Source organism: Annulohypoxylon maeteangense (genome assembly GCF_022496945.1).
Source record: "Annulohypoxylon maeteangense strain CBS 123835 unplaced genomic scaffold GGS22scaffold_3, whole genome shotgun sequence".
Taxonomy (NCBI): domain Eukaryota; kingdom Fungi; phylum Ascomycota; class Sordariomycetes; order Xylariales; family Hypoxylaceae; genus Annulohypoxylon; species Annulohypoxylon maeteangense.
Genome location: NW_025953250.1, coordinates 1,430,719 through 1,456,925, shown reverse-complemented (window position 1 = coordinate 1,456,925; position 26,207 = coordinate 1,430,719). Strand labels below are relative to the sequence as shown.

The 26,207-nt window shown below is 47.8% G+C and overlaps 10 protein-coding genes across 10 annotated transcripts; 6 read left to right on the top strand and 4 right to left on the bottom strand.

Annotated features, from left to right (window-relative positions):
• Nucleotides 1-442: 442 nt before the first annotated feature.
• On the top strand, nucleotides 443-4,779 carry GGS22DRAFT_197999 (Hydantoinase B/oxoprolinase-domain-containing protein; the record flags this gene model as incomplete). Its single annotated transcript, XM_047966072.1, has 9 exons — nucleotides 443-487; nucleotides 552-760; nucleotides 810-2,818; nucleotides 2,886-2,958; nucleotides 3,012-3,070; nucleotides 3,128-3,618; nucleotides 3,684-4,103; nucleotides 4,160-4,302; nucleotides 4,362-4,779. 9 exons carry the CDS (start codon nucleotides 443-445, stop codon nucleotides 4,777-4,779), a joined length of 3,867 nt encoding a protein of 1,288 aa, XP_047821961.1.
• Nucleotides 4,780-4,921: 142 nt separating this feature from the next.
• Nucleotides 4,922-6,768, bottom strand: GGS22DRAFT_155125 (FAD dependent oxidoreductase). Its single transcript, XM_047960149.1, has 3 exons — nucleotides 6,619-6,768; nucleotides 5,851-6,542; nucleotides 4,922-5,784 (listed from the first exon to the last, which is right to left on the bottom strand). Exons 1-3 carry the CDS (start codon nucleotides 6,687-6,689, stop codon nucleotides 5,063-5,065), a joined length of 1,485 nt encoding a protein of 494 aa, XP_047821960.1. The 5' UTR covers nucleotides 6,690-6,768; the 3' UTR covers nucleotides 4,922-5,062.
• Nucleotides 6,769-7,271: 503 nt separating this feature from the next.
• Nucleotides 7,272-9,268, top strand: GGS22DRAFT_197988 (MFS general substrate transporter; the record flags this gene model as incomplete). Its single annotated transcript, XM_047966071.1, has 4 exons — nucleotides 7,272-7,788; nucleotides 7,949-8,134; nucleotides 8,205-8,830; nucleotides 8,890-9,268. The coding sequence occupies 4 exons, from the start codon at nucleotides 7,272-7,274 to the stop codon at nucleotides 9,157-9,159; spliced, it is 1,599 nt and encodes a 532-aa protein (XP_047821959.1). The 3' UTR covers nucleotides 9,160-9,268.
• Nucleotides 9,269-10,538: 1,270 nt separating this feature from the next.
• On the top strand, nucleotides 10,539-11,926 carry GGS22DRAFT_185504 (uncharacterized protein; the record flags this gene model as incomplete). Its single annotated transcript, XM_047964333.1, has 6 exons — nucleotides 10,539-10,737; nucleotides 10,795-10,814; nucleotides 10,869-10,973; nucleotides 11,035-11,426; nucleotides 11,494-11,589; nucleotides 11,647-11,926. The coding sequence occupies 6 exons, from the start codon at nucleotides 10,539-10,541 to the stop codon at nucleotides 11,924-11,926; spliced, it is 1,092 nt and encodes a 363-aa protein (XP_047821958.1).
• Nucleotides 11,927-12,480: 554 nt separating this feature from the next.
• GGS22DRAFT_197986 (NAD(P)-binding protein) lies at nucleotides 12,481-13,719 on the top strand (the record flags this gene model as incomplete). Its single annotated transcript, XM_047966070.1, has 2 exons — nucleotides 12,481-13,110; nucleotides 13,162-13,719. 2 exons carry the CDS (start codon nucleotides 12,481-12,483, stop codon nucleotides 13,528-13,530), a joined length of 999 nt encoding a protein of 332 aa, XP_047821957.1. The 3' UTR covers nucleotides 13,531-13,719.
• A 119-nt stretch (nucleotides 13,720-13,838) lies between these two features.
• Nucleotides 13,839-16,464, bottom strand: GGS22DRAFT_155119 (dipeptidyl peptidase IV N-terminal region-domain-containing protein). The gene has a single exon (XM_047960148.1). The coding sequence runs from the start codon at nucleotides 16,388-16,390 to the stop codon at nucleotides 14,051-14,053; it is 2,340 nt and encodes a 779-aa protein (XP_047821956.1). The 5' UTR covers nucleotides 16,391-16,464; the 3' UTR covers nucleotides 13,839-14,050.
• A 1,109-nt stretch (nucleotides 16,465-17,573) lies between these two features.
• GGS22DRAFT_93428 (uncharacterized protein) lies at nucleotides 17,574-18,666 on the top strand. Its single transcript, XM_047968462.1, has one exon. It carries the CDS (start codon nucleotides 17,716-17,718, stop codon nucleotides 18,583-18,585), a length of 870 nt encoding a protein of 289 aa, XP_047821955.1. The 5' UTR covers nucleotides 17,574-17,715; the 3' UTR covers nucleotides 18,586-18,666.
• Nucleotides 18,667-19,707, bottom strand: GGS22DRAFT_93429 (putative polyketide synthase protein). The gene has a single exon (XM_047968463.1). The coding sequence runs from the start codon at nucleotides 19,605-19,607 to the stop codon at nucleotides 18,747-18,749; it is 861 nt and encodes a 286-aa protein (XP_047821954.1). The 5' UTR covers nucleotides 19,608-19,707; the 3' UTR covers nucleotides 18,667-18,746.
• Nucleotides 19,708-20,297: 590 nt separating this feature from the next.
• GGS22DRAFT_197984 (Metallo-hydrolase/oxidoreductase) lies at nucleotides 20,298-22,488 on the top strand (the record flags this gene model as incomplete). Its single annotated transcript, XM_047966069.1, has 6 exons — nucleotides 20,298-20,488; nucleotides 20,546-20,781; nucleotides 20,831-21,089; nucleotides 21,137-21,182; nucleotides 21,234-21,589; nucleotides 21,642-22,488. The coding sequence occupies exons 1-6, from the start codon at nucleotides 20,340-20,342 to the stop codon at nucleotides 22,486-22,488; spliced, it is 1,893 nt and encodes a 630-aa protein (XP_047821953.1). The 5' UTR covers nucleotides 20,298-20,339.
• GGS22DRAFT_155114 (PLC-like phosphodiesterase) lies at nucleotides 22,489-25,421 on the bottom strand. The gene is made up of 2 exons (XM_047960147.1): nucleotides 24,950-25,421; nucleotides 22,489-24,889 (listed from the first exon to the last, which is right to left on the bottom strand). The coding sequence occupies exon 2, from the start codon at nucleotides 24,886-24,888 to the stop codon at nucleotides 22,810-22,812; it is 2,079 nt and encodes a 692-aa protein (XP_047821952.1). The 5' UTR covers nucleotide 24,889; nucleotides 24,950-25,421; the 3' UTR covers nucleotides 22,489-22,809.
• Between the last annotated feature and the right edge of the window lie 786 nt (nucleotides 25,422-26,207).

Sequence of the window (26,207 nt, the reverse complement as noted above, 5' to 3'; positions counted from 1 at the left end):
TTCGCATGGGTGCAGTTAGGGAGGTGAGCTTATCTTTGATGTAACTCATTCTTATTCAGCACCCATTCGATCTACAAGATAGCCATATCCTGATCGCACGCTGTACCGCGCTTTCGCGCAATCTATTGCTCATCTTCTTAACTCGAAGCTACTTCAACGCGACACAACTGACTGGTGAATAACTCAGGAGTCTCTGTCGGCTAAAACCGGTGGATCTATAGGTACAATTTTAGGCCAAACCGCCTATACCCGCCTACAGAAACAGGGGCTCCACTACTTCGCGCGGATTGGACCGACGAATATCCCCTACTAGATATTGCCTAAATCGTCATCTACAACACATATTAAGATATGTTGCTAGATGAGATAGAAAAGCCATTAATGTAACTTTTCTTGTTATTTCATGCCTAGAAGCTTGGTCTGATTAAGTGTTACCTCCGTCATGCCACACGCGACAACAGAGCCTAAGATTGATATCTTCATTGATGTGAGTGTCTTTATACATACCCAAATAATAGCATTGAATACCCCTTACTGACATGACAAATCAGCGTGGCGGAACTTTTACGGATTGTGTTGGTATCTCTCAGAGAGGTGGAAAGGATGACATCGTGATCAAGTTACTTTCAGTCGACCCGGGAAATTACGAAGATGCCCCAACGGAAGGTATCCGCCGAATCCTCGAAAAGTTCACAGGTCGGCCGCATCCAAGAGATGCCAAACTCAGCTCAGACCATATCGGTGTAATACGAATGGGAACGTGAGTATCCCTAAGCTGTGAAATTGGTATGATCTAAATCTTTTAATAGGACGGTAGCTACAAATGCGCTACTCGAGAGAAAAGGAGAGCGTTCGGCGTTATTGATAACCGAAGGCTTCCGTGATGCATTGGAAATCGGATATCAGGCAAGACCTAAGCTTTTTGACCTCGCAATAAATAAGCCCGATGTGCTTTATTCCGAAGTTGTCGAGGTCGAGGAGAGGGTGACAATGGAAGATTCAACCAAAGACCCCTTTCAACACAGTATTGAAGTTGACTCTAATCCCACATTGAAAATCGGACAAAGTGGTGATATCATCAGAATCATTAAACCACTCAATGTCGAGAGCACGAGAAACTCGCTTGAAAAACTATTTGAAAAGGGATACCGAAGCATATGCATCTGTTTAGCACACAGCTACAGTTTCCCTGATCATGAAAACGCCATCCGCGATCTTGCAAAGGAAGTAGGATTCACCAGCATATCGGCATCATCAAACTTAATTCCGATGATAAAACTAATATCGCGTGGCATGAGCGCTACAGCTGATGCATATTTAACCCCTGAGATCAAGAGATACATTTCAAATTTCAGACGCGGCTTCGAGGATGGACTTGAGTCGACTAGATGTCAATTCATGCAGAGTGACGGTGGACTTGTCGATGTGGAAAGGTTCTCAGGTTTGCGCGCTATCTTATCTGGACCTGCTGGAGGTGTAGTTGGGTATGCGAAAACTTCGTGGCATCCCGAAGATAATACACCAGTGATAGGCTTTGATATGGGGGGTACGTCAACAGATGTTAGCCGTTACGCTGGAGACTACGGCCACGTCTTTGAGACTACCACTGCTGGTGTTACGATCCAATCTCCTCAGCTTGATATCAACACGGTCGCTTCTGGCGGAGGTAGCATACTCGGTTGGAAAAATGGCCTATTCACTGTAGGACCTGAGAGTGCATCGGCTCACCCTGGTCCAGCCTGCTACCGCAAAGGCGGTCCTTTAACAGTGACGGATGCGAACCTATTCCTCGGTCGGCTTCTTCCGGAATATTTCCCTGCTATTTTTGGACCCGAGGAGAATTTACCGCTCGATTACGAAGTCACGAAGAATAAATTCATAAACCTTAGCAACTCGATTAATGAGGGCTCCGCGATTCGTAAAAGTCCAGAAGAGGTCGCTCTAGGATTTCTTGCGGTCGCTAATGAAGCCATGTGTCGGCCCATTCGTGCGCTAACTGAAGGGAAAGGATACCACACTTCAGCTCATCGACTTGCCGTGTTTGGTGGCGCCGGGGGACAACATGCTGCATCAATTGCCAGAAACCTAGGAATACACACCGTTCTTATCCATAAATATTCTAGTATTCTGTCGGCGTATGGAATGGCACTCGCGAACCTAGTGGAAGAAGTTCAGGAGCCGTCTTCCTTGGTGCTAGGGCCGCTAACAACCCCTGAGATCCACAAAAGATTTGAGTCGCTAAAAGAACGCGCTGTGCAGGGCCTTCTACTACAAGGGGTTTCCTCTACGAAACATATCGAAACTCAGCAATTCTTAAATCTACGTTACGAAGGTACTGATACCCAAATGATGGTATCGCTACCACATGATGGTGACTTTAGACGATCATTCGAGGAACTTCATCAACAAGAATTCTCCTTCCTATTGCCTTCTCGTGACATCGTCGTTGACGATATTCGTGTCCGGGGAGTTGCAAAGGAGTTCGAACGACAATCGCATAACGTCTACAGAGAGTTGGCCGAAACAGAAACTCGACCAAATCCGTCTTGCGAAAAATTATCAAAAACATACTTCGCTAATGTGGGGTGGGTTGATACCCCTATTTATCTACTCCAAAACCTTCAGCCAGGAGATCAAATTGAGGGACCGGGCATCATAATCGATGATACGCAGACAATTGTCGTAACACCGTTTTCAACCGCAAAGGTCTTGTCTGAACATATTATATTAAGTGTAGGATCGCAAAAGCAACCAATCGCACCGCAATCACTGGCCTTGACGGATCCAGATCCAGCCCAGTTATCTATCTTCGGTCACCGTACGAACCCACTTCTTCATTTCTACCTACCTGGTACGAACTCTGCATTAGCTAATAAATATAACAGGATTTATGTCTATCGCTGAGCAGATGGGAAGAACATTACAAAAGACTGCTGTCAGTATTAATATCAAGGAAAGGTACCCATCCTATTCCCTAACTCATTTAATTTACTCTCTCTAATCCATTTCAGGCTTGACTTCTCCTGTGCCATATTTGGACCCAGTGGCGATCTAGTTGCCAATGCACCGCGTGAGTGATTTCGACATAATATCAAACTTACCTATGGTTGAATTAACCATTTTTTAGACGTTCCTGTTCACCTAGGAAGTATGGCTTATGCGGTGAAATATCAACATGAAAGACATGGGGCTACACTTCGACCCGGCGATGTGCTGGCTTCTAACCACCCAATCGCTGGCGGAACACATCTTCCCGACATTACAGTCATAACACCTGTTTTTGACCCGAGTGGCAAGCAGATAATATTTTATACGGCCTCTAGGGGTCATCACAGGGACATTGGTGGTTTTGAGGGTATTTCGGGTAACGCCAATGCTACTGAGCTATATCAAGAGGGCGCAAGAATTATCTCGTTTAAACTTGTTTCGAATGGGACGTTTGACGAAGAGGGTATCACTAAGATACTTGTTGACGAGCCTGGGCAATTTCCTGATTGTGTTGGCACATCCAGCCTCTACGACAATCTCTCAGATTTACGGGCCCAGGTTGCGGCAAATGCGAAGGGATCGAAACTAATAGAAAAGCTCTTCCAAGAATACGGGCGTGAGGTTGTCCAGGTAAGTAATACAAGAATCCCCCAAATTGACCGAAAGATGCCTGCTAATTCTGATCGTCGCGCTAGTTCTACATGGACCGTATTCAGGCAAATGCAGAAGTAGCCGTGCGGAAATTCCTCCAGAAGACGTCGGAAGGACTCAACGGGAATATATTACAGGCCGTGGACAGTCTCGATAACGGAACTCGGATCCAGCTTGAAATACGTATCAAGCCTGACGGTAGCGCTGTTTTCGACTTCACTGGAACCGGGCCGGAAGTCGTCGGTAACAACAATGCGCCAAAGAGCATTTGCTTGTCGGCCATCATCTATGCATTGCGCTGCCTCATCAACGATGATATCCCATTGAACCAGGGGTGTCTGTCATCTATTCAGGTTATTAATCCCGAAGGCAGTATACTGAACCCTAGCGACCAAGCGGCTGTCTATGCCGGGAACACGCAGACCAGCCAACGCGTCGTCGACGTTATTCTGAGAGCATTTGATGTATGTGCCGCCCTCCTGTTTTACTAAAAGTATATTTATTAACACGCGTTGAATAGGCCTGTGCCGCTAGTCAAGGGTGCATGAACAGTGTTGGATTTTTTGGGGGACGAGAGAGAAAGTCAAGTGATGGCTATAAATTTGCCTACGGCGAAACGATATGCGGCGGATCTGGGGCGGGCCCCGGGTGGAATGGAGCAAGGTGAGTTCGAACTTGGCACACATAAAGAATATGAAGGTCACTAACGAGTATCTGCGTAGTGCTGTTCACTGCCATATGACGAATACTCGAATCTCAGATGTCGAGATTATGGAAAAGCGATATCCGATAATAGTACGGGAATTCTCAATTCGCCCGGGTTCGGGTGGTCGGGGTAAATACAGTGGAGGTGATGGCGTTACTCGAGTTATCGAGTGTCGGGAACCGCTGACATTTTCAATGATATCTGAAAGGAGGGTTAGCAGGCCGTACGGACTCCATGGCGGAGAAGATGGTGCGCCCGGCGAGAATCTGATCCTTAGGAAGTCTGGAGGGAAAGAGAGGTTGGTCAGTCTTGGACCTCGTGGTATTGTAAAACTACAAAGTGGTGAGAGATTCATTATCAGGACTCCAGGTGGTGGTGGGTGGGGCACCCCAGAATTGACGACTGGAAAAGTCGGCGGAAATATCAATGGATGATGCTAAGGAATAATAATCTATTCATCTAGACACCTAGATCTATAAATTTCTATACAGTCAACTAGATATAGAACTGCCATGAATGATTTCTTTCAATTGAAAACTATTCGCAGACAAGGTGAACAGTACCTAGAAGCGGGCACCACGGGGTCAATCCTAAACCCCTAAACAATCAACATCCATCGACTTCTGGGCACTAAAATCCGTAGAAGATTTAGCGATCGAAATTCCTGCCAAGCATTGGAATAAATTTTTATGTTTACAATTTGCCTCAAAGACCATATTACTCCTTAAATTTCCAGTCATCTTTGGTCGCCATCACTTGCTTTTTCCAATTCCTAGGCCCTGTCTCGCCTTGTTCCAGGCCATTCCTAGGTCCAACTTCCTTAGTTCGCCACTGCCAGAGCTTTCCAAGAGCATTCTTCTCCCCTGGATTCTCAATAATCTTGACTACCTCCCTCCCCAATATTGGGAGAAACTTGAAACCATGACCAGAGCCTCCCGAGCATATAAGCATACCTTCATCTTCAGGTACAAAATCAACGAGAAACGAATTGTCAAGACTATCGGTATACCAACAGTTTCTGCATCCCGTAATTCCAATCGCTGTAAGCTCGGGCATCGCCTCCTTTACCACTTCCTTAACGGCATCGACGGCTTGCTTAGTAATCGCGGGGTCGTGGGGTTGAGGCCAGTATCTCGTTCTAGGAACACTTATGCGATGCTTTAAGCCTGTAACAGGGTCTTGGACATCTTCGTAATTGGTATACTTAGTACCGCGATATCCTATCTTTACTATTCCGTCTTCAGTCCGAGGGAAACCTCCGATACCGTGACCCTTCGACCAGCCCCCGTATGCGAAGACGGGGAAATTCTCCGACGAGAACTTGTCCCACAGCTCTGGGGCTTGATCTTTGGGTGGTAACTGGAAGTACACGACACTACCCGCAGTTGTCTCTAGAAGTGATGATATAGACGGAAGTAGCGATGGCGTCCAGCCACCAGCTGTGATAATTATTCGCATCAGTGCGCCATTCCCTAAAAATAGGTACCTAGCAGTTATTAACGTACCTGCTAATATCAAAAGCTCGGAGTGATATTCGACGCCTGACACGGTACGAAGACCGACTGTTCTACCACTTTCGTTTTTAATGAACGTAAAGACTTGGCCCTCCTTCTCACCCAACACAAACCGAACACCATTCCTGCGACACAGATGCATCGCCCATATACACGCTTTACTAGCTTCAACAAACCCGGCCGTAGAGTCGAAAACACCGACAAGGTCCTTCCCCTGTTTCTTGCGTCCAAACGGATCCGACTTCTTTTCCCATTCTCCCTCTCTGAAATGCGATCTCGCGCTCTTCTCGTCCTCGACATCACCCAGCACAAATTGCGTTTGACGCAGACCCTCGCGGGTCATCCCTGCAAGGGTAGCATGTTCGACTGCGGATAACTTCCCATCGATGCTCATGCGGAGGAATCCACAGTTATTCCAGATAAGATCCGTAGGCTTGAGGCCGTACGGCAGGTCCCCAGGTTCCGAAGATCTGATCTCGTCGTTCCACGCATTCCATATGTCGATGCCTTCGAATGCAAGCCTTTGATACTCGATCTCGTCGCCGTAGCTCATCCGCATGACTTTGTTAAAATCTGCGGATGCTGCGTCGGCGCCGTCGGTGGTGGAATACGCATTTTCTGCGTACGGCTGTTTGTCGAAAACAGTGATGTTCTTGTAACCTGCTTGTGAGAGGTGGAGTGCGCTACAGACAGTTTTGTTAGTTGTCGAGTACCTAAATAATTTGGGCTGAGATGCACTATAAGATGGTAGGCAGGTACCTCGACAGACCGAACACTCCTGCCCCTACAATAATGATAGGGCTATCTTTTGTTAGCTTTATCGATGCCATGGCTTAGCAATCGTAAATGATTATTATTCACATGGTTTATTCTATGTAAGTCATATCCCACTTCACCTTATTAATCCGCAATGTATTATTCCATATTAATATGATATGTTAAGGAAACTTGACGTCTTTCGGAAACAAGCCGACGGACCACTCCAGTACCCCTGTACGATTCCCTAACGCGCTGGGAAAAGCCGATAACAGCCACTGGAGAATGCAACGATAAACCAACAGCACGCTAATCTCCGCCTTATTCCCCTGAAGTCAGCTCTTGGTACCCCTCACTCACGCTTACGCCTAGTAATTGTTAGTTCATAGCCCCTGAACGTGATAGCAGTCAATTATGTACGTTGGTTGATAATACCAGATATCTTATCAAAACAGAACATCAACTTGATAATGGGATAGTGGAGTTCATGGTGATGATTGTGATGATTGCAAGGGGAAGAAATGTGATAACGCGTTCGAGACTTGATATTTCATCATCGCATTTCTTTCCCATTCGGGATTCTCAATCGGCTTCGTCAGACTACATCGTCTGATTCCGTTTATTCGTACGTAATGGCGTCGACACTTCTTCGCAAGATGTTAGGCCAAAGCCGACAAAACGAGTCCTCGGAGGTCGTAGAAGCGCCGGTCACAGCTGAGACGACCGGCGAAGATGCGATGGCCTCTCTGAAGACTAGCGACAAGTTTTACTTCTGGACCCGGCCGGGTACCTCGAAAGAAGAAAAGAAACTGGTGCAGAAATTAGATCTCGCAATTCTCACTTTCTGCTGCTTGACATTCTTTGCGAAGGATCTCGATCGAAATAACATCAACAATGCTTACATCTCTGGCATGAAGGAAGACTTGGGTCTTTATGGTAACGAACTCAATTGGATGGTCACTTGGTTCCAGATCGGATATATCGTTGGTCAAATACCATCGCAGATCTTGTTAACCAAGATTTCGCCACGATGGTATCTTCCCGCCGCGGAATTCTTATGGGCGTTTTTCGTCTTGTTTATTTACAAGTGTCAAAATGCGCAACAGATATATGCCCTTAGATTCTGCGTCGGGTTTATCGAGGCAGCTAGTTGGCCCGGTCTGCATTTTATGGGTACGGAATATCCTCCAACCTACTAGTGTTTATACCCACTAACATGTTCGCAGTATGAAACTCATTTAACTAGCCGTAATATTCTTCTCTTTTTTTCGTTATAGAGACGCATCTGGATACCCCTAGTAGAACTCAGGGCAACTGTGGTAGTAAATCGAAGTCGCAATCGTTAACTTTATACAGATTGGAACATGGTACCGAAACCATGAAATCAACAAAAGGAGTGGCATATTTACAGCATCCGGGATCGCTGCCACTATGTTTTCAGGCTATATCCAAGCTGGCATATACCAAACGATTGACGGTCACCTAGGTATCAGAGGGTGGAGATGGCTCTTCATCATCGGTACACACTACCCCTTTACCCCACCTATATACGATCAGCCAACTAACGCTATAACCTCACCACATATCAGACTTCTTGATCACTTGCCCCATGGTAATCATCGGGTTGATAATAATCCCCAATCCTTTATATGAGAAGAGCACATGGTGGATGACCGAAAAGGAGCGACAGATGTGTATGAAGCGGCTCGAAGCAGACAACCGCAAGCCCCTGGGTCGGTTTGACCGAACACTCTTCAAGCGCGTGCTTGGGAGATGGCATTTCTGGATTCTGGTGACTTGGTTTTCGCTCATGTACTTCGTTTACCAAGCTCCAACCACATCCACCATGGCGCTGTGGCTTAAGGCAGACAAGTACTCGGTGCCAGATGCCAACAACTTACCTACTGTCTACTCAGCTGTATCGATTATCTTCATGTTGGTATCGGGTACCTACAATGACTGGAGGGGCTCCCAAGTAGAGTCTGTGGCATTGATCTGCATGACGCAGATAGTCTCGGAATCTCTGTTGGTTGCCTGGAACTTGGGAAAGCCGGCTATTTTCTTCGCGTTTTATATTGCTGGAACCATTCAGTCTCTGTTCCCTATTATCGTCAGCTGGACACATAGGGTCTGTTCTGGAGACGCAGAGGAGAGGGCTATCGTGATCGGTGCACTGAACTCGATTGGGTTGGCCCACGGTACTTGGTGGAATCAAGTAAGTCCTATCCTTTTCTGGTGGCTAATACTTTTAAGCGATACTAACCGCAATTTCAGGTATTCGTTCCGACAGTTGAAGCGCCTCGCTTCTATCGCGGCTACCGTGCTGGCCTTGCAGCATCTCTGGCATTGTCTGCTTGGCTGCCAGTGGTAATGTGGTTCACCCGGAGACAGGAGAGGAAGGAGAAGAATCAGATAATCGGCGGCCGAGTTGTTGAAGGCTCGGGGCACGATACCGAAGAAGGTAGGGCATCGTTAGAGAAACGAGGGGTTACAGGCAAATTTACCGAGGAGGCCAAGGGGAATAAACTTGAAATCGCGATGTGAATGCGGAGAAGGGTCTTTTTACCGTTACACTGAACGATGGTTTCATCTAGATCTTGAGATTCAACTTCGTTTATTGCAGACCTGGTAATATATATCTCATATTATTGATCCACTTCTTTTTACCTCGTGGTTTAAGCATCTTGGTATCTTGTGAGCTGCCGTTTTTGCGTTAGTGGGACGTGGTTTAGTCTGCCATATGCCAGGTACGAGGCAGTAGACCCCTATTCCATCTGATATCAAGTGTCTAAGCGATTATAACTCAAGTAAATATCTTAAGTCAACCTATTTAACCTCGATTTCTACGAATTGCAATCATATAACTAGAACCTAAGATCAATTTGATATGGTTAGTTAAGTGCATTGATTCTATCATCTGATCTGTGGATATCTCTACCTACATCCTCGGCATTGAACCGAAAGAGTGGATATGGGCTTGCGATAGTCTATTACCCACATGCCGCATCATCACGCTAACTCATATGTGCCGTTTATTCTAAATCGTGAGAAGCTTCATTTTATAGATTTCGGGCTTCTTATCTGGGGGTGAGCAGACGAAGGATAAGTCTTTCGGGGAATAGATCAACATTGCGACACGCCATAGATCTATATTTATTATAGAAATGAGTAGATCTAACCTCTTCTTACCTAAGACGAAGCGCATTAATGTTCCTAGCTTCTACTACTGTGAGGCTAAAGTCAGCTGTTGACGTGCTACGTGATGCCATCTGGAGGTGAGTTTATATATCACCCCGGAACCGCGAAGGATTTAAGCTTGCTTAGGGCATGAATCCTTCCCCCCCTATTCCAACTACTATATAGCTAGTTGCCTATTTTCGAAGAGAATCCCCATGAGTGGATCTATGTCATGCGCCAATTGAGTAGCCACCAAGATACACGCCTCTGCCTTGCCAAGCGCCTAGTTCATCACCAAGCCTATCCAACGTAGTAGATTTAGGTGAACTACTAGATCGACTTAGCTCGAAGAGGTCGGTCTAGCTAGGTTACACCACGATGTATCATGCAACATCAACAGGGTGGCCTACCATCGACCATTATCTGTTCGGTATCGTATGCCGTAGGCGTCCTCTTACCGAAGCACGCTACGATTAACTAACTCCATCGACTACGCCGGAGGATTGCGGCGACTATCGCGCCTATGTAACCCTCCCTCTTGTCTACGAGACGGTGTAACGAATTAGATTAAGCGCTCCGAGAATTAATAGACACAAATATGAATCCCACGTTTAGATCGCCGGTTGCAAACCCACTTGCGGCACGATATGTGAGTAAGATGGTCGGCAATAAAGGGCATCCCACCCTCCTTACCAGTCTCCCGGAGACGCAGTCTTCTTCGCTGACGAAGACTTGCATCACGGATTATGGATACAGCGCAGGATATATCGCAACTGCCGGCTTTGGAACCACCTGCGGGTGTGGTGCCGAATTTTATCGACCCGTTTACGTTTTACCCATGGATTCTCGCCATCGGCCTCATCAGCATTGTGCTGATGACTGCAGCTGTGGGTATTCGGATATACACAAAGGCGGTCATTCTGAAGTCTATGAAGCATGAGGATTGTAAGTGTTTCCCCCTATTCGAATATTGAGACGATGACTAACCATGTGTAACCTTAGACTTCGCCATCTTCGCCTTGGTATGGAAAGCACCTAGACATTGCAGTTGAACTCCAAGGCTAACATTTAGTTAGATTGGTTTTCTCATCTGGGATATAATATTTATATACTTGTCGGGCCTTGGGTTATCTCGAAATCAATGGGATATTCGAGCTATCGATGTGTCCTACTTCCTATACGTACGTTAACGAAGTAGTCTTGATCATATCAAAGAAGGGTCCGTATGCTCACCGTTGATAGATGATGAACGTCATCGAAATTATCTACGGACCTTCGATGCTGGCAGCCAAGTATTTCGTGCTTGTTCAGCTAAGAAGAATATTCTGTCCCGGAAGTTTGAGGAACTCGGTATGGTGGATAATCAACGGCCTCATCGCGGCAACGGTGGGATACTACATCGCCTGCTTCTTCACCTTCACGTTCCAGTGCTGGCCTCGTGCTGCGATATGGAACCCGGTGCTAGAGCCAGATGCGACCTGCATCAACTTTAAGGTCGCCACGTTGGTTTCTGGCGTCATCAACATGCTCCTGGATATTGGTATCTTCTTAACTCCTCTGTGGGCAATATGGCTCATTCAAATGCCCATGAAGCGTAAGCTGGGAGTTATATCCGTATTTGGCGTCGGGTTCTTGTAAGGCGATACTCCTCTAACTGACTCACGTTGTTCGGCGTTCGTCAGCTAACTCGTCTTGTCTTAGTACCTGTGCAATTGCTGTCCTTGGGGTTGTTTTTCGCGTTCCTCTCGTCACAGACGATAATCTGACTATGGCTATCGCCAAAGTAGGGCTATTTACGTGAGTGGTAGTCTACCTAGTATATGAAATGTTCTGCAGGTGCTAATATTCATACAGGTTCGCCGAGTACTTCGGAACCATATTTGTAGGCTGCATGCCGCTGTTCCCACGATTCTGGGCTCGTATGCGTGGGAAAGAACCACTAGAATCCCAGGGGACGAAGAGTTCATTTTCGAATTCTCATATAAAAGAAGGATCTATGGCATATCCCGCAACTCGAATTAGAAGCTCTGCACAATCCCCAAGTGAAGCGCATCTACGCCATGACTCCTACATAGAACTGGAGGATGGCCGGCATGACTCCCAGGAGTGGAGGAGCGTGGGATACGCTGTATAAGGTTGTTTTTAGAGTCCAATAAATTAGAATTGAATAAATTGTGTTAGTTAACAACACACATGAAAGTACCGACATGTGTATGTAAATTCCGATAGAATGGTGCATGTCTGATCGCAAAGGCCGCAGCATCGGCGCATCTCACGATGATCTTCACAGGGGGGTTACCGAACCGAGTTAGTGGACCTCGCACCCACAAAATAAGCAAGGGGACCCCTCAAAAGATGCTAATCACCAACCTAATCGGGCATCTATGTTCTTATTCTTATTTTGGATAAGTCTTCAAGGGACCCTCATCGCTTAGTAGTCTAGCAGTCTAGTTTGGAAGGATTCGATCCTGTAAAGGCTATCAGATGTCAAGTCTGGATTCAATAAATTGAATTCTTCGAAGAGAGGACGATATTTGCTTATCTAGAATCGTTGGAAGCAGAGACGCTTTTCCTGTCTTTCACATGTTCACACATTTTAAGCCCTGTCCAAACCATTCCCCCACTTCACCAATTAGGCCTAAACCTGAGTTCTTATAGCGACCTACAGCGACATACCACCTAAAGGCCATGGCAGGTAGCGTCCTGATCACCGGGGCCAATGGAACCCTCGCCCTCCCCGCCGTAGATTATCTTCTCGAGAATTACCCAGAACACACAGCAATCCTCACTGTTCGAGATGCGTCGGAAGCCGACCCCAACACGCAAAGATTACGCGAAATAATATCTCGGTACCCAGAAGCCAAGGCATCAATCCAGCAACTTGATCTTTCGAGTATTTCAACCGTCCACGACTTCGCAAGTGCACTTTCGGAGGAAATTGCCTCTGAAAAGACGCCGCCCCTGAAAACTATTGTATGCAATGCATGCTACTGGAACCTCGTGGCCGATCCAGAGTTGACGGATGATGGATATGATAAAACCTTCCAGATAAACCACATATCTCATGTGGCCCTAGTACTTCGGTTACTCGACAGCTTTTCTCCGGATGGTGGTCGAATTGTGATGTTTTCTAGCGAGGCGCACGAGCCTGGTAGGGCGCTGCTAGAGAAGATACCACCTACGATTCCGGATGATCTGGATTTACTCGCCAAACCGACCGCCCGCGAAGATAAAATGGGCGCTGGGTTTCACAGATATGGCTGCTCCAAACTAGCTACTACCGCCTGGACACATGCGCTAAATCGATATCTCGAAAAGGTAAGAACCCTCTAAAACTTACACGATCTAAAATCTAACGGACTTCAAAAGGACGAAAACCTCAACAAGATTACCGCTGTGGCTTATAACCCGGGCGGTCTTGTAGACTCGCGCATGTTCCAGAAGAACACGTCTTTGTCGCTGAGCTTTCTGATGCGATACGCGGTGCAGCCCTTATTGCCATTGCTGAAGTACCAGAATCCGCAGATGCGCCTAGGAGCTGATTCTGGTGCAGATGCCATTGAGCTTGCACTTGACCGCGTGCATCCAGGTGAAAGGGGCTATTTCGAATTGCTGGAGAAGGATGAAAGCTCTCCTGAGAGTAGGGACGAGTCAAAGCAAGAAAAGCTCTGGATTAAGAGCGCTCAGTGGGCGAGGATAAGTAAAGATAATACCGCTCTCAAAGGCGCATTTCAATAAGGGATTGAAACAAAAGGTTGACGATATTAGGTACCTAGAGCGTTGTGTAGTGCTACAGGTATAGGAGTACTCAGCGACTGTAAGCCAGAACAGTATATCATTACGCGATAGCCACTTTCTTAGAACTATGATTCATAGATAAGAACTTAGTAATAAGTAGATAGATAGGGATTCAAGATCACATTAGGCTTTTCATAATGTGCCATTTTCTGTTTTCTGTTTGAAATCTTGAAGTCAAGAACTCCAGGGCTCACCAGCTATTTGATAGCGGCTATGCACCAAGGATTATGCAGCATACAGTGGAGATCAGCTAATACAAACCCAGTAGGTAAATTTCAACTTCAGCGCCAATTAGAAAGCCTCGACACTATTTCACCCTCGAAATTTGAGATCGAAAACCGGGAGATGAAACCAAAGTAATGGATATGATTGAAGATATTAGGTAATATATTATATCCATGAATTGATTATTTTGACATAACTTCATACTAAGCGAAGAGAACTGCTAGGTATTGTCGACCTAGGGTTCGCCCATTAACCATGACTTCGCCCTCCTCGTCCATTGATGGACAATACCCCCGCTCGTCCTTATTTTCTCACGGTACAGTAGGTCTGTTAGGAACTTGTATAAATACGTGGAAGCGCCATGGTACGAAATTCCATGGTCGCTATCGGTGAAGACACGCCATTGCATCTTAGCCGGAGATACGTTGGCCCCCACAAGCAGATCCAGGAGAGCTGCGGTGTTTTGATAATGAACGTTATCATCGCCCAAGCCATGTTGAATTGAGAAACCACCGGCAATGTTTTTAAAACCATCAGGTTTACGCACGGCCGAGTTATTATACCCACCCGGGTTCATCTGCGATGTCTTCATGTACCTCTCCGTGTACATGCTGTCGTAGAAGCGCCAGTCGCTCACGGGTGCCACGATCAATCCCAAGGTGAACACCCCCGAGTCTACCTCTACGACCTTCGCTGAGAGATACCCGCCGTACGACCATCCGAAGATTCCAACTTTCTCCGTATCTATAAACGAGTTACGAGATCCTAATTCTTGCGCTGCCCAGATTTGGTCTGCGGCCTCGAATTCGCCCAGGTGAGATGCTACGAGTGCACGGAATTTCCGGCCTTTATAACCTGTGCCTCGGTTATCGACCGTGTATTGGATGAACTCTAGGTCGGGGTCAGATGAGATGTACGCGTTCCACCCTATTGACTTGAACGACTTGGACACTTCCTGCGATCCCGGTCCACCGTAAGGCGTGAAGAGAACGGGGTATTTCTTGGCGGGGTCGAAATTAGGAGGGAGTCGTTCCATCACATTTAGACTGTACCCGTCGGGATGCTCGAGAGTGAAATATGTGATGTTCGGTAAGTTGTAATCCTGGAGCTTGTTCAATAGGGCTTCGTTTGATGTAATGGTTCTGAGAGGCGTCGCGGTGTCGTTAACCGCGTACAATTCCTGGTACGGCACGTCGGGTCCAGAATAGCTAAGAATGTAGTATCCACCAGCTGAACTGAACGATGCACTCCAAACTGCGGGAATCGTGTCGTCAACAAGAGCTTTAGATTCTAAAGTTGAATATGACACAGAGTAGATGTGTCGCTCAGTGCTATCGGCTTTGGTAGAGGTGTAGTAGATTAATTCACGTTCGGTGTCGACCTTGAGAACGGATGTTACCTCCCATTCTCCCCCCGTGAGGGCAGTGACATTCGACCCGTTGACAGCGAGTAGGTAAATGTGCTGCCATCCTGACTCGTCCGAAACATCGACGTAAAAATCCCCAGTAGAACCATTCACAGGTCCGACGAACTTGATACCCATGTCGTTATCGAGCCATCCATCCGTACCATCTCGTTCTCGGACGACCTCTGTGGTGATTTCATCGCCTACGTCAACTCGCACGTGTTTCGAAGTATCTTGCACGCGATTGAAGGCGCGGTAAATGACGCTGCTGTGCCCAGATGTGACCCATGAAATCTCACCAACAACCAGATCATCCGCGGGGAAAGCGTCAATTGGCACTGGCTGCTTCTCCTCGCTTCCGATCTTCAATAAAGTCAAAGACACCGTAGGATTCTTTGTGCCGACCTTAGGATATCTCAAATCCAATAAGCGAGGATAAACAGGCGCAATAGCCTGATTATTCATGAAATACTGCACGGTAAAGGTCTCGACCCCAGTCTCGTTGAAGCTAAGATACGCAAGGACCTCTCCGTCAGGCGAGAACCAAATCGCCGAACGATCGCCAAAGATCTCTTCCTCGTACACCCAATCGGGCACACCATTAAACAGATCCGGCGACCCATCATCCGTGATCTGCGAAACCGTGCCATTCTTCTTCAAGAACAAATTATTCCCGCGCACGAACGCAATCGCATCGCCCTTCGGCGCAAGCTCCGCGTACTGGATATCGCCGACCTGGTCGTCGACCAACGGCGTCAGATTCCCCGACGCCACGTCCAGAACCGAGTAATCGGAGAAATACGAGTGGCGGTACTGCTTGGTGCGATTTGTCGCGAACAGAACCTTCGCCAGGTCGGGCCGGATCCAGTACTCGTACACGTTGTCCGGGATCAGGTCCGCGGCGACAAACGTCGTGCTCGCGCCCGTGACGAAGTTCTCGAGGATCAGCGCCCCGCCGTCGCCTGCGTAGATGTACTGTCCGTCTTCCCCGCCGGACAGCCAGCTGACGGATGTGGAGCGCGCGCCGAATTGGTTGCTGCCGACTGTCTCGTTCCACGTCAGGATCTTTTCGCCGTTGCCGGTTGGTTGGTGTGGGACGCGCGCCGGTTCAATGGCGAGTGCGGAATGCAGGAGCGAAGATCCTACGAGGAGTAGGGTTGTGAGCTCCATGGTTGAGCTATTTCAGGATTCCGGTCTCCGCTCGTGTGCCCAATTGGAACGGCTCGATGCTCAAAGAGAGAGGAATGGAAGCATGGCCGAGTAGAAATTGAGAATGGATTGCCTGCCCTTTTATATACTTATACTGCTGTTATTAAGAATGATCCGATGGAGGCTCGGCAGAGCTCGCTCGTGATCGACGCGCAAATTGCGCATCGCATATTGCTGCAGCGTGCCATAGCATGATGTTACCGCGGGGAACGATTAGAGCTACGCGAAAGCGTCAGCGTCTTGGTTATGCTTATCTCCTTCCCTTCTAAGCACTGTTAAGGCTCACAAGCTGTTGCCTTGGCGACCAGGGATACCTTCTTCCTTCGTATCTCTATATCCTTCAACCTTGGCAGTGAAAATCAGCCAATGATGATGGGACGATATGAGGCTTCTAGATATGATGAAGAGAAGGTATCCGAACTGCCGGATCGAAGAAGGTCGCGATTTCTTTGTACCTGCCGTAGCCCCTTTTTTTGACTCCGTGGATGTTGGCGATTTGATACCATGCGCAATTGAATAAATAGGCGCTAATCGCTCTAGAATGTTACCTAAAAACAGCACCTACGCCTGGTGGTCGCTTTAGAACCTAGAGTGCGCTATAACGTCATAGATTAGCGGTCGACTATGGCATCCATGTATTCATAGCCTAGTTCTCAGCCACTGTAATATAGTGGCCATGAATAAGCTCCAGGGCTTCCATTGGAAGCAAGTTACAGGGATCCCTCCTTGGCAGTTAACTTCCCTGCCTTATAGCCAGATAGTGGCCAGCTCTCGGGGCTGACAGCGCAAATGACGAAATAGTGATAGAAAGCTCCTCGAGGCTCAGTACCACACATCTTATTTAAAAGTGACTACGTGTTTCACTCATCTGAACATTTTAGCATGCATATAACAATTACGACTATAAAATGCAAAAACCTATTCACATTTGGCACAACCAACTGGCGCGACACGGTCAATGGTGAGAAAAGCGGTCGCATGTCATATACTACTACCAAGTGAAACCCCACGCCATAAACGACTGGGCGCTTAATCGAATATTACACCTCACGAACATCTCGGATTCATCACCTACGCTTGTAGGCCGTACTAAAATGACAAAAAGATGAAACATGTTTGCTGCTATCACTATGGCCACAGTATTTAAAAACTTGTAAACACCCCGTCCTCAACAAAGAAATTCGACCAGCCATATAAGAACACATCAAGAGACAGAGATCTCAGCCTTATTATAACATACCTATCTACCCAAAGACACCAAGAAAAAGCCATACCTAGTAGTCACTATGTCGCTCTCCCATCCCCCTCGGCCTCAACCCCCTTACCCCCTAGACACCCCCTCCGACGGCACCCTAATGCCCGACGAAAACCACCACCGGTCATGGCGCACAGGTACACACACCAAGCTGGAGCGCAAGGACATCTACACTTCAGGCCCATATACATTCCTCTCATACTTCGACACCGTCTTCCTAATCGACGACTCAGCCGCAATGGTCGAGCACTGGGACGCAGTCGGCAAGCTCCTGGGGCAAATCAGCGGGGTCTGCGCCGAGCACGACCGCAACGGGATCGACATGTACTTCGTGAACCACCGGCCGCGGGGGTACTACCTATACGCAACGATCGGACGGAAGAAGGAGCGCGGGGGGTACTTCAACATCGGCAAAACGGCAGGCGACGCATGCGACAACTGCGATAACGTAGCGGGCATCTTCCGCGCGGTGAGACCGCATGGGGGGTGTCGGCTTGATCACAGGCTAAGCGCGATCCTGGACCCGTATATGGAGGAGTACATAAGACGGGTTAAAGATGGTGTTCAGCAGGCGGAGAACTTGAGGCCGTTGAATCTTATTGTGATTACGGCGGGTGTCACTGATGATAACCCGTACGATACGCTGATCGAGACGGCGCGGAAGTTGGATTTTTATCATGCGCCGCCGTACCAGGTTGGTATCCAGTTCTTCCGCGTGGGCGATGATGATGATGGTCGGAGAGCGATGGATTTCGCGGATCATGGACTGGCGCAGACGTTGAATCTTAGGGATATGGTGGATACAGTAACGTGGACTAGCGAGCCGGGAGAGTTGGCTCCGGATGCGGTGCTGAAGGTTGTGCTGGGTGCGGTGGAGAGGTCCATTGATAAGCCGGTGTGATAAGTCATATCAGGGGGGTTTATGATGAAAAGGAATTAATAAAAAAATCGATAATATCTAAACCATATGAAAAGCGCCTCGTCCATTATCATATCTCATATATAGCAAAAAAATGACTAAATTCCTAACCCATGTCATGTCGTCCAAAGTAGCTCAAAGATTTAGAAAGCGAACCGTACGTAGGAGCTGAGATACCGGAACCAAGGTAGGTACGAATAAGTCGACAGCATTATGCGCGTGCCAAGGGGCATTTGCGAGAAGCCACCAAGCTCAGCCGGACCTAAACACTCCAGCATCGTCAACTTCGGGTGAAGATTTTCTAACGTTTTCGGTTCGTCAACGCCCCATTGGAAGCTCGACCCCGTGGCTGTGAGGGTTTCGATGCGATGTTGTAGGGAAAGCATGATGGTGCCGACGCAATCAATGATAAGCTGGCCGGAGTTGAAATGCTCGACAACTCGCTGGATCAAACGTTTGCCTGCCTCTTCTTGCAAATACATCATCAGCCCCTGACCGACGATAACGGTGGGTCGATCTGCGGGGATCTGTTGAAGCCATGACTCCTCGGTGGCATCTGCGGCGACCAGCATGTAGTTGCCTTCAGGGTTGGGAATGAGCTTATTACGTATTTCGATGACGTCGGGGAGATCTAAGTCGATCCAACGAACCCTGGTCAGATCCGGTTGGATGCGCTGCCATCGGCTATCGAGTCCGCAGGCTAGATGGACGACCGTACATTCTGGGTTGTTCGTTAAAAACTCGATAACCCATCTATCTATACATGAGGCACGGAGTGCATGCATAGTAGCTTGGGTGTCGTCGACATGGAACTTCTCGATGTCATGGTCGATCCAATCTAGTATCTGAGCTGCATATATATCGTTTAGAATAGGCTGAGGCATTCGTGCATCCCTTGCTCTAGCTATCAACGGTCCCATTAAGGTCTCTTGGGTGCCTGTTAAGGGAATTTTGATCCTATTGGTAAGTTGCAAAGTTTCGGCTGGATAGTCCAAGAAAGACATATTGGTTGGTTTGCTTGCGTCAGAGCCTCAGTGCTTGTTCTAACCGACTTATGTGAATAACCCTGGTAAGACTGATCGTCACCGGCGTTTAAGATGCTTGGAAGAAGAATTTGAAGTTAAATATCTCAAGAGAACTCATCTGCGCGTAAGAAATGAGAATAAAAGGAGATATTGGTAACCATAATAGATATGGGACAGTATGGGCGCTCTCTTTAAAGGTATATCGTCTTGCCGTCCGTTGGATCAACCGCATTTTAGGAATACGGCGTATCTGCGCTTCATCGCCGTATTACCCATTTTTCGGTTGGTAATCGACGCACACAACGACATGTATCAGCCGCAAGATATGCTGGAACCGCATAATTCGAGGATCTCGAAGGCTCAAGAGATGGCCTCTTTTATTAGAATAGTTGAAAGGTTGTAAAGGAATAAAGTTCGGTTATTTAGGAATTGATTTGCGATATGATACCAGAAAGTCGGGAGTGAGATCGGAAATGGGGAGGTACAGCGGTTAACTACGGTAGCCTAGCAGGGATATCCCGCTAAGTATGACGCTAAAATATCCCGAAATTGTGGATCAGCATGCTATGACGAGTGCTGCCTATCAGCGTTTCATTTCCTTAACTCTTTTATTTTTAAACCAAAGCATTGAGAGACTACATTCGATTTTGATCCACCGACATCAATGGAATTGAAATGGACCTTATACCACCCGCCTGCCCCTAAGCCAAAATGTCGACTTTCAATGGCATTATCCACGAGTTCCCAGATATAAGAATCGACTTCTTTCGAGGATTCCAAAGTCAGCCCCCATTGGCTTGCTTCTTAAGCCACATACATAGTGATCATCTCGCTGGGCTTGACCGGCTTAGAAGCCCATTGTATGTTATTTCCATAGCCAATTAAGTGCCCGTATGTTACTGATACCGTGTCTTTAGTGTCTACTGTTCAGCGGCGACAAGGGAAATTTTGCTTCGCCTTGAGAAGTACCCCTGTCGGCTGAACTATGCCAAAGGAATCTTCGAGGATCCGCGTATGCAGACATACAAGCATCTTGCCAAAGTGCTGAAGCCTATTCCTCTTGATACGCCCACTGAAGTCGAATTAGAGCCCGGCAAGAGTATTCAAGTGACGCTCTTGGATGCCAACCACTGCGCCGGCGCCGTTATGTTTCGTATGTCGGCGCACTACAACTTAATTACTCGTTCTAACTTCCTTGGTAGTTATTGAAGGCAATGGAAGGGCTGTGTTGTACACCGGAGATATCAGGAGCGAGCCCTGGTGGGTCAATTCCATTGCCAGAAACCCTAGCATAATCGAGTACTCATCCGGACTAAAGACGCTCGACCGTATCTACCTTGATACATCGATGCTGGATGACTTCCCCCTGCAGACGAAGGCCGAAGGACTCCACGAACTTTTAGAGAAGATTGCACGCTACCCAAAAGACACCTGTTTCTTCATGCAAGCATGGACTTACGGGTAAGATAACACGCCTCTATAGATTTCTTAGTCTAACCTTGTTTTAGATATGAAGAGGTCTGGGTTGCCCTTTCAAAGGCCCTCAATTCGAAGGTGAGGTGACGAAATCCAGCTTTTTTATAACATCGCTAATCATATTCGAAGATACACGTCGACAAGTACAAGATGGGTGTTTATAAGTCTCTCGCGACGAAACCAAAAGATAGCCGCTTCGCCGCGCAAACTCACTTGATCAAGGAAGCACCCTATCTAGTCGGGTTCACTTGCGGTAATAACCAGCGCGAGGGTTGCTTAACATTGTATGAAAATGTGCGGATTCATAGCTGCGAGAAGGGAACGAGCTGCGCTGTAGGTACAAAACCGATTGTCTGGATTAAACCTATTGTCGCGCATCTTAAGGACGGGCGGGATATGGTTGAAGTAGGCATTGGTGGGGGCGGCGATGATCTAGCTCAAAAACCGAGTCTCGAGGCTGAAGACATCGTATCATTGATTGACTTGTATGTCTTCGGAATCATGCATTTTCAATATGCCGAAGCTAATTATTTACAGAATCGAGCGGAATGATCAATTGCTTGGTGAACTAGGAACCGAAGTCAAGCGTATCCTTCAGAAAGCGCGAGTTACTTCCAGAGACATCGAGATAGATATGGATGTGTCCGAGTTCACGGAGAAAGAGTCGATCACGGAAATTTTCAAATCAGTCGTCAAGAAAGTAAACGCGATCCATAACCCGGTGAAGAAATTGGAGAAAAACAACCAATCCAGCACGCTATCCAATCGAATTATCTTTCCATATGCGAGGCACTCTTCTCTTCCCGAGCTGCGACATCTCGTTAAGACTTTCAAACCAAAGGATATTTGGCCATGTACGGTGGATCCAGCTGACTGGATACAAAAGGGTATCACAATGCGAGGTCTCTTCGGTGATCTCTGTACTGAAAATATCTTCGAGCATGACCGTATGATAGACCAAATACAAGAGCTGCAGCGCGAGCCGCAAGGGGAAGTTGAAGAGAGGGAAAGTCAACCGGAAACCCAGCCAGCAGCAGCACTGTTCTCCTCTAGCCCCATCATTCCACCCGCCGAGGTGCCTCAACCCCGCGAACCCACTATGGGGAAAGCTATCCAGCCATCTGTATCCCCACCGCCTCATAGTAAACGAGATTACGACTCTTTCCAAAACGGTCAAGAACCGAGTATCAAGTCGACTTCATCATCAGAGGGTGAATTCCTCTCGGAAGATTCTCAAGCCTCCGCGCTATCTGATCATGCCTACGACACGAGACTACGCGCCTTCAGAGCAGCACAGGCTAATATGGAAGGCGATGGCCCTTGGAACACTATCAATCTCATATCAACGACAGACAATCACAGCACACTCGATCCGGAGTTATGATACGTGTAGTTAGGTAATTTTAAATTCGTACATACTGATTTGCGGCGTGGGTTGCATTGAAGAGGCAACGGTAGGTTAATTAATACCCAGTGCCAGCAACTTGTTTTTATCTTGAGATACCAAAGAACCAAAAATCATAAATACTACTAGGCATTAACCTAGTTCGATCTCCGACCTGAAAGTCGAGCACATTACGCACATGCACGCTTGCCAACACAACCTCCCCGCTACCAGATGCTACGATGTCTTACAGTCCCCGAAATGATGATGATGCTTCTTCCCACCTTCCGATTCGTCGTCGCTCCAGTCGAAAACCGCCCCCTAGGCGAGCTTCTTCTCGATCTTGACGAATATCACGCCCTCGCTCTGCTTCCCCTCTTTGTCTAGAAGGTGCACGAACCGGTACCCGGTCTTTAGACGATCGAGCCGGATACACGCCCATGCGGCTAAGTCGTCGCGACCGATCTCGTCGTCTTTGACGAGGAAGCGAACGAACGCCAGCTCCGGAACTACACCAGATACACCCTTGGCCACCTCCAGAGTCTCGGACTTGAAGTCTGGGTGGATCCCGCGCTGTGTCTTCGTGCGCGCCTTGTATTCGCCCTCCTTTGCCCTGGTTGAGGTTTTCGTGGTGTGTGAATTGGACCGGGTTACGGATAAGTGCTCGTCGTGCGGTGGCTCTGTATGCAGCTCAATCTTGACGTACGGCTTAAACCCACTTTCCTTGTCGTCGTGTTCGGGTAGCGGTATGTTTTGCGCCGCTATTACGGTGATGTTGAGTTCGAGGGTTTGGTGTAGAATTGTCTCGGATGCGGGGACCGGGGCTACCTTCGTCTCTTTCTTGTCCTTGTCGTCACCCTCTGGAGCCTCGATGACGACTGGCTTCTTCCCGCGGTACCCCTCTGGCTTCAGTATATAGCCTCCCGTTCCAGCGAACATACCCTCGTTAAGCATCATTCCTTCATCCCACTTTTGCCAATTGAGGGCGACGATCTGGATACCTTTCCGCCAGAAGACTTCGGGGTCCAGGTTCGAGGAGCCAATACGCATGCCTGATGGATACGTGCGCATCAAGTACTCTCGATTATGTTCGAATAGCCGTGCCGCTTCAGTCTCGTGTACCTCAGCTACACCTCCCTCGGACAGCGAGAAGATGTGTGTCGGCATCTTGGCCTCTGGTTGGGATAGGGATTTGAACGATACGCCACGCGTGTACACCCCGAGCGCCGACAGAGCCTGGATGATCTTGGACGCTTTCTTGACTTTCTCCTGCGTAGCAGTCTTGAGCTTGGGATCGGTCTTTATATCTGCCTTTGGATCTCCCTTGACGTCTGGAGGGAGGTGCTCCACAGAATCTTTGCCAGTGCTCGGAAGGTGCACTTCGGGTGGTGCGTATTTCACTTTGACTAGAATTTTGCGACGTAAATCGGCCGGGGAGGGAAGGAACTTGCAATCATCGTCAGGGTGAGGCAATAGTAGACCGTCCCAGACCTCATTCATGATCTTAACCATGGCTTCCTGCTGCTGCTGACTGCAATGCACCTCCAAACTGACGATGAGGGGTAAATCGGTAACCACAAACGCACTCTCCCGAATTGCCTCACAAACCTCTCGGAAAGAGATTTCCTTGGTGAGTGTATAGCCGTGCAGAACTCTAGGTTCGACTACGCCCGGCGGTGGGCTTGATGATTTTTTCGGCGCGGAAGTCGTTTTCTCAATAGTTGATCCGGTTTCCTTTTCCTTCTCCTTCCCCGTAATCCGTTTGCCCAATGATGTCTTCTCGAGCTTGCTAGCGAGCGAGCTGGGGAGCTTCGAGGCGAGCTTCTCCCTACGACTCGCCTTGCGAATAGCCTTCACCTCTTTAGCATCTTCGTCTATAGAACTATCAGAACTGCTTCCTAAAGATTCCACGTCGGAGTCGTCGCCATTCCACACGTCGATCTCGACACATCGACAACCACGTAGAAGGACGCTGCGATATGCATCGGCGTCGGAATCGCTGCTTAACTGGTTGCCTGTTAGGTACGTATTGTGGCTTGAGCTGATGTAGTAGCTAGCCAGAGGAAATGACAGGTCCTGATCCAGCGGGGCGGCCAGCGCGTTAGTCGCCGGAGATGTCATGTAGCGTAAGAAGCCGGCTAAGTCGAGCGCATCGTTGGCGGCCATTTGGGCCGATGACGGGTCTGTAACCTTATCGGCCTGCCTGTGATGCAGGAACTCTACAATGGTCTCTTTGTCCCATTGCTTGTCTTTGGCCGAGGCGTGCGTGGTGTAAACTTGTTCCAAATACTTCAAGGTAGTAGATTTGACTTCCTTGATGCTCAAACCTTCGCCGCCCGGCTGGCCGCCACCGGCTTGGTGGACGGATTCATTTGGCGGGAGGGGTGTCGTTTCTGCCATGCTACCCAACGATCAACGATGCTATTCGCAAGCAGGACCCACTCAAGAAAACGCTCGATACCTTCCGATTAAAATATTATGGCGATTTAGGACAATATCGTATGTATGAAGGTTGGAAACTTTGGACAGAGAATAGAGAAGAATATGTACAATTCCCGAAGAGGACAAAGAGTCAACAAATACACGTAATGGACATCTATGGCGTGGTGTTGCACCTAGTTCTTGTAGGTATCCTTGTGGGATAGCGGCTGTGACGTCTCACTGTCCCGACTGGTCCCGCCAGCTAGCAAATCTGATTCAGCCCAAGGCTCTTAGCGAGTCACCTCCGCTACAGAAGCCCCACTGATTTGCACCGATTTGCTGGCTGGACGAGGGTCAAGGCTGCTGGGAATGAGTGGAAGATGAAACGCCGCTGGCAGCAGGTTTTCTTGATAGTTAGATATAAAAGGGTCAATCGATAGGCTCTCTCCAGCAACCATCGTATCTTGAATGATCCCCATTCGCGTTCGAAAATCGAGATGTGTGAATTTGTGGTTCGAGTTGAGATTACGTCACTAGCGCCAGCAGAGTTGAAATGGGAAGAAAATGCGCTATTTATCTAAGCAGATATGTAATTAACAAATTAGTGGAATACTGATAAATAGATATCGTATATTAAGATACCCCTTTTTCAATTGCGGTGAGTTAAATTCGATGTCGACTACCAAATGGACATCCTCTTTTCATCACTCGCGTTGATACGGCCTTCATCCATTTATATTGGTCGCCTCTACGTACGTAAACGTATCTACGCGTCTAAATCCAGATAACCAACAATAGGTCCAAAATGCACGTCAAATTGCTAATATTTTTTAAAGTAGGTACCCAATCATTTGGGTACTAGGTAGGCTACCCAGGTACTGGGCGGTGAACACAGGGTGAATGTTAAAATATGGAAATGAATGCAGCTATTTGTTAGGTACCTAGGTAGGTATCTCTAAATGTAATGTAGGTGTTTTTGTTGTGTCGTAGACTTTACTGGCGCAGTTGGAAGTAGCACATGACCTTAAATCGGACAATATCGACGAAGGCCTATGATCAGTTGTGGTCACTTAACCACTAGCTCCGTTCTAGCACTTTCAACTTTACAAACATTTCTAATTTCTCAATTCTATTCGTTACCTATCACTATTCTTCTACTCGCGCTGTGCTGCTTTTAGGGACAGTCTGGGGTAATTGGGTACCCGGGTCGGTAACCACCATATCCATTCGGTGGATACCATTCCAAAGTTTCCATGATTGATTCATATTCCTCACCGAAGTCGACAATTCCATAACCA